This window comes from Zonotrichia albicollis, chromosome 1 (assembly GCF_047830755.1).
Source record: "Zonotrichia albicollis isolate bZonAlb1 chromosome 1, bZonAlb1.hap1, whole genome shotgun sequence".
NCBI classification, from domain to species: Eukaryota; Metazoa; Chordata; class Aves; order Passeriformes; family Passerellidae; genus Zonotrichia; species Zonotrichia albicollis.
Genome location: NC_133819.1, coordinates 35,152,457 through 35,167,216, shown reverse-complemented (window position 1 = coordinate 35,167,216; position 14,760 = coordinate 35,152,457). Strand labels below are relative to the sequence as shown.

The 14,760-nt window shown below is 39.8% G+C and overlaps 1 protein-coding gene across 1 annotated transcript in view; it reads right to left on the bottom strand.

Moving 5' to 3' along the window:
* Positions 1-271: 271 nt before the first annotated feature.
* The window catches only part of CHN2 (chimerin 2), a 157,645-nt gene continuing 143,156 nt past the window's right edge, over positions 272-14,760 (bottom strand). The window contains exons 9-13 of the mRNA XM_005480903.4: positions 14,224-14,397; positions 12,366-12,443; positions 6,014-6,151; positions 5,061-5,166; positions 272-1,513 (exon numbers count right to left, since the gene is read on the bottom strand). Coding sequence (XP_005480960.1) covers positions 1,342-1,513; positions 5,061-5,166; positions 6,014-6,151; positions 12,366-12,443; positions 14,224-14,397 — 668 coding nt within the window. The 3' untranslated portion in view covers positions 272-1,341. The remainder of the gene's footprint in view (positions 1,514-5,060; positions 5,167-6,013; positions 6,152-12,365; positions 12,444-14,223; positions 14,398-14,760) is intronic.

Below are 14,760 nucleotides of genomic sequence, written 5' to 3'. Positions count from 1 at the left end.
ACTGCATCACTGAGTTACCAAGCATATGATACAAATGATCAAGATGAGGGAGTATTAGAATTTTTTTTGTACTGAAAATTGAGTTTGGTAGTAAACTATGTTGATTTTCTATGCTTGCAGAAACATTTCATGCTGAGAAACAGTTTTAACATTAGGAATAAGTTGCAGTTAGACTATGAACTCTGTAGGTCAATGTTTGTGAGGGGAGAAAAATATTAAAATTCGGTAATAATTAAATTTACCAGCTCCCACATGTCCTACACATTCTGTCTTTCTTTCTTTTTTTTTTTTTTTTTTCTAACAAACCATCAGGAAACACATTCAAGATAAATACCTACAATTTTAGCAGATTTACTGTACATTTATAAATAGAGAAACATGACAAAACATAAGTCAATTTTTACAGAAAAACCAAATCCTTCATCATTCACGCAAAAAAGTGCTGACTTTCAACAAGGCCAGAAAATATCCAGTGTCCCAGCATCACTAACTTATATATTACTGTAATCCAAGAAAAATCTGGCATGTGAAACTGATACTACCACCAGGACTTTGAAAACAATTCTCAAGACCTTATTTTACATGGGAGAAAAAATAAAAAAAGAGAATATACTATATGTTTTGGGAAATAGCAAATGGCTGGAAGTGTACAATCCTAGGGTGCCAGTGCCTAAATGCAAAGAAATCTAAGGAAAGCTGAAATATGCACAAGAAATGTATTCTCCTTTAAAACACTTGCAATGGAAGAGGTATGTCAGGATAATACTGCATTAGTGGCAATTGTTTTCAATATATCATAGCAAAAATGCAGGAAATAATTACGTGAAAATAATCAATGCACCGCATTGATGTATAGTTTGCTAAAATAAAATGCCATTCTTTCAGCTAGGTAAAGTAAAAATATCTTTATAATATAGGTTCTGTTTCACAATTGACATATATAATTACGTCTCATGAAGAAGGAAAGGTATAGCATATACAAGTAACACTGATTAAGTACCTTTTTGCTTCTCTAGCCATATTAAAATACGTTTTGTGTTTCTTAATAAGTTAACAATAAAATTGTTTGAAACTTTTCAAAACAAATATACATCTGAGGCAAGGCAAAAGATACAAGGTAAGAGGATTTTTTCTGACCTTCTTTTTTCCCTTCTACAAAGAGGCATATGTCTATGAGACATAGGCTTTCCCTAAACATTTTGGCATCCATCTGCAACTTTGCAGAAATTGAAGTGCAGTCAAGGAACTCTTCCTTTCTGTTTAAAAAAATTTAAAGAAATGTTGTTTTTACTTCAGACTAATTATCTTAAAACAAATGGCTTTGAAGATATGCCTCTCTGACTAGAAGAGAACATCTTCATTTTCTATTAAAATCTGCACAATTAACTTCTGGTACCGCATGTCATTCAGTGTAGCAAGGGTACTGTCCTCTGGAGGTCTCATTAAAGTAGGTCCAAACACTATTCCCAGGTTTTCAGCATTCATAAAATTCTCCTTTTCATGCAAGGTAACCCTAAAATAGAAAAAAAAAAGTAATTAGTTGCTCACTTCCCAGAAAAAAAGAATATCTGCATCTTTGTCTGTAGTCTTGCTTCACATCAAGCACTGGTGCGTAGACATTTTTTCTAGATATAATAACTGTTTCACAGTTCTATATTATTACTTTTTCACAACAAGTACAATGCAGCTATGGTAGGACTGAGATTTTTACTGCCTTTATACAACACTCATGGGCCTCTTCAGTGATTTTTCCATGTGGCTGTCTGTTAGGGTGTAAGAATTCGTGGCAATTTCTTTTTTAAAGGCATAAATATGATTTAAATGATGATATATGGAGCAGTTCTCTGGCAGGCTGTGCTTGGTGTGTATCATCACATAGGGGGTGAAGGTGTGCTCCACAAATACAGGCACGGATTTTCCTTGGACTACTGATGCTCCCAGATATGATTCCAGCCTGCAGGAACCTTCCCATGGATATTCTGCCTTGCTGGCTGCCTCAGGCCAACCAGGAGCTGAGTGATTACAACTCCTTGTTGCACTTCAGGAGCAGGCTGAATCCTGCACCCGCCTGGAGAGGTGGCTTAAATCGGGCTGCTATAAATGCCACCTATCTTTGACAGAGAACAGAGGCACTTCGGGGAAGAGCCCAGGCTGTTTTGTATGCTGACATAGGTCATATAATGTAAATACAAGAATAGATGGACTACTTGTGGCTGAAGCAAAGAAAGTCCACCAAGGATTGGCCAAGGTGCAGAGAAGTCAGCACTGTCTGTAAAATCAGTCAGGCCTGCTGGAAAATGCAAGGTGTTCTCAAGGTTTCCCTGCAGGTAGCAGTGCTGGTTCACATCAGTGTTGTCCTGTTTGAGCGGCATATTGAGTTCAGTCCTGAGAGTGCTCTTGCACTGTGGTGTGGGACAGCCACCGTCCCTTGATCCATCACGGTCCTTGATCAGTCATGGACCAGACATTTCCTGAGAGAAGTACAGCCTGGATAAGGTTTCACCTCTCCTTCATACAACTGCTCTGCCAGGGTGAAGCACATCTGGTTTTGGAGACAGCTCTCCTGGCAACAGCTGAGGCCTTTCCCTAGCCACGGCAATTCCCAGCTGGATTCACTCATGCCATCACAGGAGCACAAAGTGGCTGAAACCAGAGGACTCTGGTCTTCCCTTGTTTGCAAGGTACTCATATGACTTGGTGCTGCTTCTGCTGTCATCTCTCTGCAAAGAATGGCTCTGTCACAGGAAAATGCTGTTCCTCTTTGCTTTCAGGACAGCAATCCATTAGTGCCCCTACTCACAGATACATCCTCATCTTCTAGCACATATATTAGCTGTGCTTTGCAAGGAGCAAAGACAAAGCAAGGCTGGGAAGCTGAAGCCACCTCTTCACCTCGAAGCTGAAGCCACTGTCTGTCTGACACTCTGCTTTCCTTCTGTGCATCGTGCAGCACAGATGTTCAACAGCTGTGCAAAGCTACACAGGTCTTACTAGCAGCTCTGTTCAAGAGTGTGGGGCTTGCTGCACAGCTGGGGTGAACACAGAAGATTCAGAGCTTGACTGCAATGCCAGTGTGGATGGAGTTGTCTGTATTTCACCACAGGGGGGACTGCTCATGTTATTGCATTTCCTTCAATTTTGAGCAAAAAGTTATCAGAAAGGTAATTAATTGACCTACAAACTCTTTTTTTGTTGTTGTAGCTGATCTTGTCCTCTGCTGGATTTTCCTGTTGTTTTAACAACTGGAGTTTCTTTTCAACTGAGAAACAGCAGTGGTGTAGATGCTGTGACCCAGCAGTCCTTACATAGACTCCCTTATACTGATGCCTGTTTTATCCATGCAGAAAGAATCCTAGGTTATTGGAATTGGAACTCTGTGTTTAATCTACAGAACAGCATAGTCTGAACCTTAATGATTCTTTCCTTTCACATTCAAATCTCTCCCAACAGAGTCTCCATAGGAACTGACATGCACTTGATTTCCATGCAGACACCAAAAGCTACAATTTGGGAATGGAGAGGAAACTCATTGCATGACTTGCAGATATTTGGGAGAGGAAGCCTAATCAGCATTTCAGACTCTTCTGCCTCATCAGTAGTTCAGCTCAACAGCTGAACCAAAGCCTGGACTGCAGTTCATGAGAAGCAGGAAGGTAAAAATTTGCTGCCAGGATGTGAAAGTACTGATTCTGCGTGCAGGTCACTTTTCTACAGCCTCCACAGGCCTTCTTAAAAGCTAATGTGAGTCACCATCAGTTGTCCATGCATATGTACTGACAAGAGTGGGTATTTGCACATCTCATTTCTGCAGAGTCCAAAGAAGCTCCTGCATGCCCAGGTAATGTCCCATCAAGGGGAAAAATTACTCAATTGTAATGACCTGAGCTGATTCAAAATGAGGAAAAGTCTCTGCATAATGAGAACCTGATAGAGCATGATATTCACTTCACAAAAGTTCTCTGATGCAGCTTTATATGAATTTAGGTCTTTTGATAATAGCGCAGAATAGTGCAGATGAAGCCCAGGGAGTGCTGCCACATTTATGGCTGTGTTGCAAGTAGTGGGACAACTAAGAAGAGATCAGTGATTTTCTAAATAAAAGGTCAGTAGCTTTTTTCCTCCCTTATCCCTTCTTCTGTTGTTTCCAAGTAGCAGAGACAAGAAATAACTTGGGCAATATAGCCATAAATGAAGGTCTGCTTTGAGATGACAGCACCAGTCTGTACTCAGCTTCAGTTTTTTATAACTTACACAGAAGACCTCTTGAGGCATGTAAATACCCAAAGCAGCACAGTAGAGTTAGCATGGTTTTGAGAAACAATTTTGCTTGAAATGAGTGGAAGTGATGGACCGTCTTTGGAGCAGTCCTTAATTTTTTTTAGGTACCTAGCTGAAAACTTGGAAAACTTTGAAGTACACTCCTAAGTGTGTTAAAAAATTAAATTTAGGCACTTTTGAAAATTCTGTATGCCTTATGAAGCTTTATGAAGCCCCTCTTTGGGGTGACACCTTTATGGGTGTCTTATGTATGCCTAAAGAAGCTTTGGAAAGCAAATGAGGCAGAACAGGTTCAAAACCAAGAGAGATATAACTGGGACCTGTATTACTTTTACTAGTCATATAAAAATAGGCCCTGCTTGGTTCTTGGCTTCCTGTGATGTGAGGAAACAACTCATAAGATAAAGCTCTTTCCTTTTAGGGTTATTGTTCAAGAAGACAAAACAGGAGGTAAGGGGAGGCAGAAGCAAAGCATGGTCAAGTGCTGCCTCACAGCAGCACATCTCTGGAGTACCCACCCCTGGATATTTTTCAGATATTATCTGCCTTAGAGAAACGTGACAAATGTCAATAACTCTAGAAAGGTTTGAAATAATATGCCAGCAAAAGGATCTATGCTACCTAGGTGCACAGCTTATATGCACTGTCTGCTTATCTGTAACATTATTGGTTTAGAGGCAGTGCCCTAATGGAAGCTTTATTAGGACTTTCTGTAATATTTCTTTTCAAAGCAGAAAATTGTTAAGCTCTTCAAGCATTACCCTGCATGTCAATTAACTCACTTTTTGAGATGAATCATTAGGTATCTAAGTGTCTCGTAGTGAGCAGCAGGGAGTAACATCAACACTTCATGTATTGCTTCTAGTCGTTCATCAGGATTGCAGATTTCTGTAAAAACACCAAACAGGATTAATGTTAATAGGGCTTGCCATGTGTACACAGCAATAAATCAGGAAGATAACTTATTATTACGGAATCATTTACAAGCCATTGACTGTGCTTGCAGGGATAAATATTGCACTCATAAATGTGATGCTTATCAGCAATTTCTGCATCCTCAAAAAAAAAAAAAGGTTTTAAAAAGAAATCAGCAACAAAGACCTCCCAGGAGTTATCTCTATAGTCTGTAGCTCTATCTACAGGTCTGTCTAGATACAGTACCTGAGCTTTGTTAAGTGCTTCATAATACTATTCTGCCCAGAACTGCCTATTTAAAATATTACAAAAGATTACTTTCATTAGCCTTCAAAACTAGATTGAGTGTAGATATATGACTTTAGGAGACTATGCTTGAATATGTAGGTTTAGCTAGAGATTGAAATGGCATGGAATTACTTCAGGATTTCTCAATGTATTTAAATATGTAGGTATCAATGATACCTACATGTACTGAGCATCAGTGCTCATTTAGAACTGTTTGGCAATCTTTCTAAAAATTTGAGCAGGATTTACACTATTCTTTTATCTTGACATACAAAAAGACATTTAAACCACACTTTCTGATGCTAGTCAGTTATTTTGATACCATACATTTGCTTTTATTTTTTTAACCTGCATGACATCCCATCTGATGAACAACCAGGCAAAAACTTCATGTGAATAAAGGACATGGAAGAAGAAGGAATGAAGACAGTGTCCGTTTTCCCAGTTTTTTTCTGTCCTTTCCTTTAACCTGGACAGCTTTACGGATGCGAAATGTAAATAAAGGTTGGTACAAATGCTAAGCAATACTTACTTGCTGCCTCTATGAACTTGGAATAGGTGTCATAGGTGATCACAGGAATTGGTAAGTCTCTGAAATATAGCTTCAGTGCTCCAGCAATGATGTTTATGTCTGGATAAATACTGGCAGAAATATCAGCCTTGTCACCATCTAGAAAAAAAGGAAAAAATCTGTTTAAAACCACCCTAATTTTGATGGAAGCAAGGCTAGTCTTCTAAGTCAGATTTATTGTGTGCAACCTGACAAGAGAATCAACCTGAAAGTGCTTGGAAGGCTTAAATGAGAATATATTGCTACCAAGTTTACAGTATATCAATGAGGAATGGTAGTTTCTTTATGTTTTAGTAAACAATTTATTTGCTCACATCTTTTGGAGGGGGTGGTGATTACAGCATCCATATTTGCAGTGTACCACCTCAAACATACTGTTTTAATGTTGGATGAAAAAACATGCTAATAACATATTTCTTGCATTTAGCCCATTTATTCACTGAAACTAAGCTATTAATAATTTATTCTGACATAATATTTTCCATCTGCATAAGAATATGCACCATATTTTCATCCCTATTTGGAGAAAGAGAGGCATAGAAAAATAACATAAATTTCCAATGACCCTCAGGAGACCAGTAGGAAAAATCAAGAAACATCCAAATCTTGCATGTCTTGTACCAACATTTCCATAGTGATTAGCTGAAAAGAAAGCTGCCTTATTTTCTGCTGTCTTCTAAAGTCTTAATACATGACTTATTTATTTTTGGCAAAGATCTGAATTCAAATAAGCATGCTAAGGAATTTAGCTATACAATTATTCTGAAGTGTGCATCACAGGTTTTTAATTAATATGGATACTTGTAATGGATGAAATACTAAACAGATGCATCTAAAAAGGCATATATTTTGTTTGCCACAATATAACAGTTAGTCAGAACTCTAGGAAAGAGCACTTTTAAACACGAGCTTAAAATTTACAGGTGTTGCTGGGAAGTCCTGGCTTGCAATGGGTGAAGTTACAAAAAGTAGCAGCAATGCAGGAGCACTATAATTTTTCAAGTTCAAATGACTACCTCTGCTCTGTACTACCTAGTGCCCTCATAACATACATTTTTTCTCCATATCAAGAAATTCTGCCATCCTCCCTTTCCTGGGACCTCATTATCTTGGTGGTCTTCCAGTAAAAAGATGGTTAAGTACAGGGTGTGGCTGTCTGGATTTAACCCCCAGCTTTACCTCAGGCTTCTTGGAGCTCAGTTATAACTGTAGTCCCTGTTTCCCACCCTTTAGCTAAGGACACGAGGCTTCCCTCAGGGTGCAGATGGAGCCGGTGAGGATTACATGGTGAGTATGGTGATGCACGGTTCTGCCTGCTTGTGCAGCAGAGAGGGGTTTGCTGTGTCTGCCAGGAGGTGCAGGCAACAACCTTGGGCTGCTGCCACCAAGGTGCTGACACGTTGTAAAGCCATTGCCTTGCTTGTCTCACAGTGACAGGGCTTGTGGACATGCCCTGATACAGACAGATGAGTGGGGCTGCTTGATACCAAGATAGAGATAAAGGCTTTCACAGCACAGTAAAATAGTTTATATTGATTGCAGACATTTTATACAAACCTATAGCATCAATCTTGCTGGGATACGTCCTGTCCAATGTATGCACATAATTCTCATTAAGACTAATAGCACTACATGTTCTCATCAAGAGGAGATTATATGCTTAAGTGTTTAAAACAAACAGCCTTTCTTGATGCAGCTGAGCAGTCTGAATACATCCATCAGCATTTAATTTAATACAGCATCAATAAGCCCTAGGAGGATGTTTGCACTGCCCCAATCTTTTGTTTAATCCACACATTCCAGGCACGGTAGCATTAGTCTTGTAAAGCTTTGTGTGGAGAGCTCTATTTAATTGATGGACACTGAGCACTCAAAATGCTCCACTGAAAACAGATACCTCCAAGGAGCCAGCAGCTGCATCAGAACAGATATAGCAAAGCACAAGCTTACATCTATTATCCAGGTCACCAGTACACTAAATGGAAGTGTTATTTATTTAGTACTTTTACAAAGCAGCCCAGCAAGCTTCCTTAGAGGGGCACTTCAGCTTGAGGTACTTCAAAGCACAATGTATTTCAAACATACCTCTTATTTACATATGTGCTTACTGTAGGAAAAATAATGAATTCCTGAGTCAAAGATTTTTACTCTTCTCTTCAGAGACAAATACACATCCATTGGAAATGAACTTTGTTTTAAAGTGAGCCCAGCAATAAATCTGTTATAATATACCCTGCACATTTTTTAGCAGATATGTAGGGATTCTTGTGTGTATGTATATATGAATTACATGTGGTTTACATGGTACCCTCTGCATTACCACAGTAATTTTTTCACTCTTCAATGCAGGAATTCTTTTGGATTGTAGCTGATATTTTCAGTAAAATTGCAGCATCCATATGATAATGTAGTTTTGTTTTTATATATTTTGGATTACTAACACGTAGTCAATTTCAGCTTTACAAACCTAATTCTACCCAAACCCCATAATTTTTCTTTCTTTGTTAGTTTGACTCTCAATGTATCTTGCTGTATTATGTTGAAATTTGAGTATCTCAAGAAAAAGAAAGTTTTTATTCTTTTTCTTAAAGGTTTCAGCTGATTTTGGATGCCATAGAAATTATCAATAGTTCATTACAGAATGAAATAGAATAAGTATTGCATTCTTAAAGCCTCACCCATGTCCTCTGAATACTGAATTAGGTTTTATTTAAATTCCTTTCTCCTAAGTGTTTTTTTTTATTGCACAGCCTTTACCATGCTAGCATGCTTCTTTTAGTTTTTTCTTGGCATTTGACAGGTTTTCAGCTACACTGGCAAAAGAGTATGATTTAGGATGCCTCTAAGTGCTCATGTAATATTTAACAGCATAATATTTTTAGCCAGTGTATTGTACCAGCCAGTTGTACAAACAAGTGGAGGGACAGAATGTGGTGGTGACAATGGCAGCTCTGTGGACAAAATGCACAATGGGTGTTCTCTGGATGCCACAACGCCACAGCTCAACAATGCTGACAGAGAGCAACTGTCATTCTACAGCACCAACATTCACCAGATTAAATAAATCCACATTATTCCCCTCCTTCTCATTACAAAAATCACTAAAATGGAACATTGTAAATGCCTCAGAGAGCCCAATGCTAATTTACAGTAGGGGTATTTACACTGCTTGGGCCTTGGAAGGCAGTTTAAATCAGATGAGGACCAACTTCACCCTTTTTAAAACCAACTGTCACAGCTACATTTGGCCCAAGTAGTGTTATGTGGGATGCTATTCTCTTCTGGAGATGGGAACTTTTTTCTGCTCTTGCTGTAATTCTTTGGAAGCACCAAGTGAGTGGCTCTTTGTCAAGGCAGAATTAGTCAGAGGGAGAGCTGGCTGCTCTTCATTGCACCCCTTCAGCTGCACATGAGATCAGCAGGAGAGGTCCCCCACGGCCAAGTCAGCTCCCATGCCCCATCCTGCTGTGTCCTGCTGTCTTCTGGCCCCGGTGACTTGATGAGGAGCTTGGGACCGGAACACTTGATGGCATTATTTGAAGGATGCATCCTGTGCATTCATATGGGAGGACTCCTTGCCGGTCTGTTTTCAAACCCTTTTACTCAACGCTGTATTTCTGGAGATGTGAGTGTCCTGGAATTTTATCCAGGTGCCTGGGGACTGACCCAGAAATGATGGGCAGGGAGGGACCTCTGGAATGCTGAAGTGCAGTGTTCTGCTACCACAGACACCTTCTCATAAACCCTACAACTTCCATTTACAAAACTAGCTAATGTTTTTCATCCCTGCTCCTATTAGAAGGTTGTTTGAAAGCCTTGCTTTCAGATGGTTAAAAAATGGTCCTTAAATTGTTAAATGAAATTTATTCCTGGACAGTGTACATCCTCCAATAGTGTGCCAGGACTATTAATTATAGAGTTCTCTTTTCTGGTTCATATCCCTGCTGTCAGCATCTCCTTTGACTGTCTCCCCCCACCCCCCCCAAAAGGTAATTTTCTGTAATTTTAATTTTCCTGTAATTTACTTTTTTTTTTTTTTAAGTTTCTTTTCTGTAGTGAATGTAGAAATACGAATTCTGTAAAACCCTCACAGACAGGTGGCATCCCTGTCTCTTAAGGATCTGACAGGGAAACAAGCCCTGAGGTCTCAGGCTGTAAGTGTCTTGCCAATTCAAACTTCTGCCAGGTGACAGCCATCTTCAAGCTGCACAGCCCACAAGTGTGAACGTAAAAACCCCAATTTTGTTTTTCCTTAAATCCTTTCCTGTAAAAACTCTCAACTCTTCCTGATTTTCCACCCCAGTTCAGGGAGAAAACATGTTCAAAACAGGAAAGTATTGAAAGTTGTCAGCTTCTGGTCCCTTAATACTCTAGTTCTCTAGGTCATAACAGGATTTTGTTCTTCATTCTCCTGCTTTTATTCATTTTTTTTTTATTAATAGCAACACTCTTTCCTTTCTTAGCCCTTTCCCCCTCATGAAACTCTTAAAAACTGAAGACACAGGTTTTGGTCTATTTCTGCCGAATGGCCTTCCCCACAGCCTTTGTATACAAACTCTGTTCTTGCTTTCTCTGCTTCGTGTTTATCCATGCTTTTTTTTTCCTTTGGAAATCCAATACTGCTAGTCACCTTCCTCTTCCTGTTTCTAGGTGTTGCTGCCTTTTTAAATCACACTTTCTCCTTGCTGTGGGTCTAATCCAAGTGTGCATTGCCATCAATTACGCCAGGAGTATACTTAATAAATAGGCAATAAACTGAAGTGGCTCCAGTGGTTCAAAGCATTTGCAAAGGAACTACAGTTGCAGCAATGTTGAAGTCATACTCAAACATAAATTTAAATCTGCTTGCTTCCAGCTTTTCCCTCTACAACCTGTGCCTCTCCTTCTGGGTTTCATCCAGGTTGTTACACTTAGATGAGAATTAACACACAGAAAAAAAGATTTTGCCAGGCCAGATCTACCTGCAGGGAGCAGAATGGCACCTATGAGGACTGTGAGCCTCCCAGGATCATTGCTTCATGTGGCACATCTGGAACGCTATCTGGCCATGACAGCAGTCATACCACTGTGCATCTCTCTGGCCCAAAGAATGGCTGACCTATATGTGTGTATGCATATGTTCACAGCATCCAACATATTTAAAAATATGTATTATTTTTTAAAGGATATTTCAGGATGAAAACAGCCAGTTTAGAAATTCCTAGCTGGACTTTCTTTATGGAGATGTCTGCATAAAAAACTGCCTCCAAACAAGAAATGTTGAGGCACAGCAAGTGTAAGATGTGCCTCCCATAGACATTGCCGGACTGTAGCCTCCCCTGGAGCCCCCCCATCTCCTGCCCATGGGCTCCCAGGGCCCTCAATCCCTGCCTGAGTGACATCACAGCTGTCCCCAGCTGCACCTTGCTGGTGTGGGGCCATCCACCCTCCTGGTCACTCCCCTGACCCACAGGCTGACACTGACATGGCCTGGACCTGCCTCGTACCCATAGACTTGTGATCCCAGGGCTGTTCTGACCCTATTCCCTACCTTGGCAGAGGAAATACCTGAAAAAATTAGGTAGGAAGGAAGCTACTATTTATGAGAAATGAGAAGAATATTCGTGTAGCTTCTCAAATGCACTTGCAAAGGTATTTTCTATTAATGGAGGCCCTATCCTGTTGCTCACTTACATACACACTTATAGTTAGTCCTGTGTGCAAAGTCTATGTGCACAACCAGAACCAACATAATCAGTTCAATCAATTAGAAAGGCTATGAGGATGGTAATCAGGCAGTGTTTTAATTGTTAGTTTTTCAATATGCTGTACAACTGATCTCCTCAATGCCCCTCTCATCTGTTGTTCAGATGCAATCACGTGCACAGCGGTGCAGTGCTTTCTACAAGGCTGCATGCAGAAGGACTTCCCAACTGGAGTTCCTGATCCTTAAACTCATAAATAGATTATTGTATTGTAAAGTGCTGAGTCTATTAAAGACAGGACTAACAACTTTCCCCTGGTACCACCTATGCTCACACTTAAACTAGGTCCCTAGTCTGTGCTGCTGGGTTTAGCAATCATCCAACCCCCCACTTAAGCTTCTACACACCAATATCTCACGTTTAATTATTCCTTCCAAACATCAAACATAATTTCTTCTTATGAAAAGGACTACAGATCACTTTAAAGTCAGAAAAGACAGGTTATTTTCTGTTCTTCTGCTTTTATGTCTGTTTCATTACCATGGTACATATATAAACCCTGAAAGATCTGAAATGTCCTAGAACTGAAAGTTTAGATTAAAACTGTACAAGATTAAGAGATGGTGTACCTCGATCAAAGGCCATTTTCACATCTTCAATGTGCTCAGTGAAGCCTGAAACTCTGTAGAGGCCCTCGGACTTTAAACCTGAAACAAAAAGTTCTTGTTAACTTAGCTTCAGTAACCAACAGGTATTTAAGTCTAAGAACAATAAAGCAAGAACAGCAGACCTACTAAGCACAGCAAAATGTTATTTGTAATGTGAAACTCCAGAGCAGTTAAGGAAAGATCAAGATGATGAAATTTTTTTTTTAAGGATTAAAGTATTTTAGAATTTATACTTTCTGATTTTGTTAGGTACATGGTTGATTTGATTGTGTTAGAGAAAAATACTGCAATTTGCTAATGGTGAGGCATGTGATGTTATTACGATTTATTCATTTTATGTAGGAGATTTTCCTGGATTTGGCTATAATTAATAAAGCATTAGAGGTCTCCCTTCCTTTTACCAGTTGCCTAATGACAAATAGCAACACAAGTAAAAGACTGCCTTTTTCTGTGAGCACAATTCACTCCTGTTCTGTTGTCAGCTTTTACATATACACAGCTGATAGATGTGATGGATGCAGTCCTTCCCCACACCAGTACATCCCTTCTACAGTTCTTTCACCACAAGAGATCTGCTCACTTGCACAACTGCTCCACACCAACATGAAATGCAGGGCAGCTCAGCAGAGCAAGCTGAGTTACACACCCATTATTCATTTCAATCCCCAAATCTCTAATTGTAGCTATGCACTGTGCTAACCTATTTATAAGTTCCAATATTCTTTGTCTTCTTAAGAACAAAATCAGAATCTTTCGTAGTTCTATGGCAATTAAGGAAAGAAATATAAAGATGTTGGAAAAAAGGAGAGCAGGCAGCAGATTTTATCTCAATCAATAAATGTACAAGTAAGTGATTAGATCTCAAATGCAATGTAGCTCCCTGCTATATCATCAGAGTAAAGCTCTTCTGTCTTAGTCCATACTATTCTTTCCATTTGTCCCTGTGATGATGATATAATCCTGCTAGAGCTTTGCAGAGCAGTGCAGGGGATTTACTAGTAAGTCTTTGAGTCAATTCAGTAGATGATGTGTGGGTTTGAAATCCCTATGGCTAGTATCAGTGTGTTGCTATGCAGATTACTGGGATGCCATGAATTCAACATTATTAGATTCCTATGCTGAAGCTGTGACTAACAGGAAAATTTGGCTTATTGGGCAGCACAACATGCACATTTGCTATCTAAAGGAAAAATACATGAATATTACAGAAGGGATACATGATTATTGAAGGGGATATGTTTTTCCTTCAATCTGCCATACATCCATTTACCAAAAACTTGTCACAAGGTTGAGTTTTGGCTGTGACATGCTGCCTGTGCCACAAGAGCCACCAGTCAGTAACTGAGCATCGTGAGATGTGTCCTGCCACAAAACACCATAGCCCCTGACCTCACTTGCCCGAGTCACTTCCAGTCACTCGTGTTCTCCTGCCCACAATGTCCATAAAGGTTATTAAAAATGGATTTGATTTAAACTGATTACTCTGAAATGGGATGTGTCCCTAGGTATGTTAAAATAAAGTAATGAAAAAAGACACATAAACATGAACTTAAAAGTTCACTTTAAAGTTCACCCCTTTCAGAAGTGTAACGTAATACATGTTTTGACATGTTTTCAGAAAGCATTTCAGGGAATCGCATTAAGGAATGCTATGATTTAATTTTACTGGCTAATGCAAAGCAATGCATCACCTGCACTAAAAACCCCATTTTCTCATCCTGTCCTCAGTGTGCAGGAGCACAGCACCATGTTCTAGCTCAGCACATAATTCAAGTCAGCCTCATTTCGCTGTGCCCTCTGCTCTCCCAAGCACACACACCTCTCGCTTCGATCTCCCGGATGCAGGAATCCACCACCATGGGCCTCTGGGTGTTGTGGGCCTTCACCAGCGTGGTGAGGTCGCAGCAGTAGACTCGCTTTATTCTCTTCAGGTCTGGCTGGCAATCGTTGGGCACGTACTTGGAGCACTGCTTGTGTACATTCAGCCCGCAGTCTGCAAGCAGAGTTAGCCACGGTAACTCATCCATCCATTTGTTAACACTAATGCTGACAGGTCTTGTCTAACAATTTATTTCCCTACTCCACATAAAGCAAGGGACACAATTTCCACACCAGTCACAAAAGATAGAATAGTGTGGAGATGAGAAGGATGAGAATGAAAATGTGTAAAAATCTCATGGTGGGACAAGTAAACTCTAGCAGGATTGTCAAGCTTTAAAAACTCTGGATGTCCCTTACCCTCTGAGATGAAGGAGACTGCTGGTGCAGTCTGGATCAGTTCATTATCGGACACACAGCTCCAGGTGTTGCATTTAAACATGTGAGACTTAACTTGTGGGTATTTTAGATTAGCTGT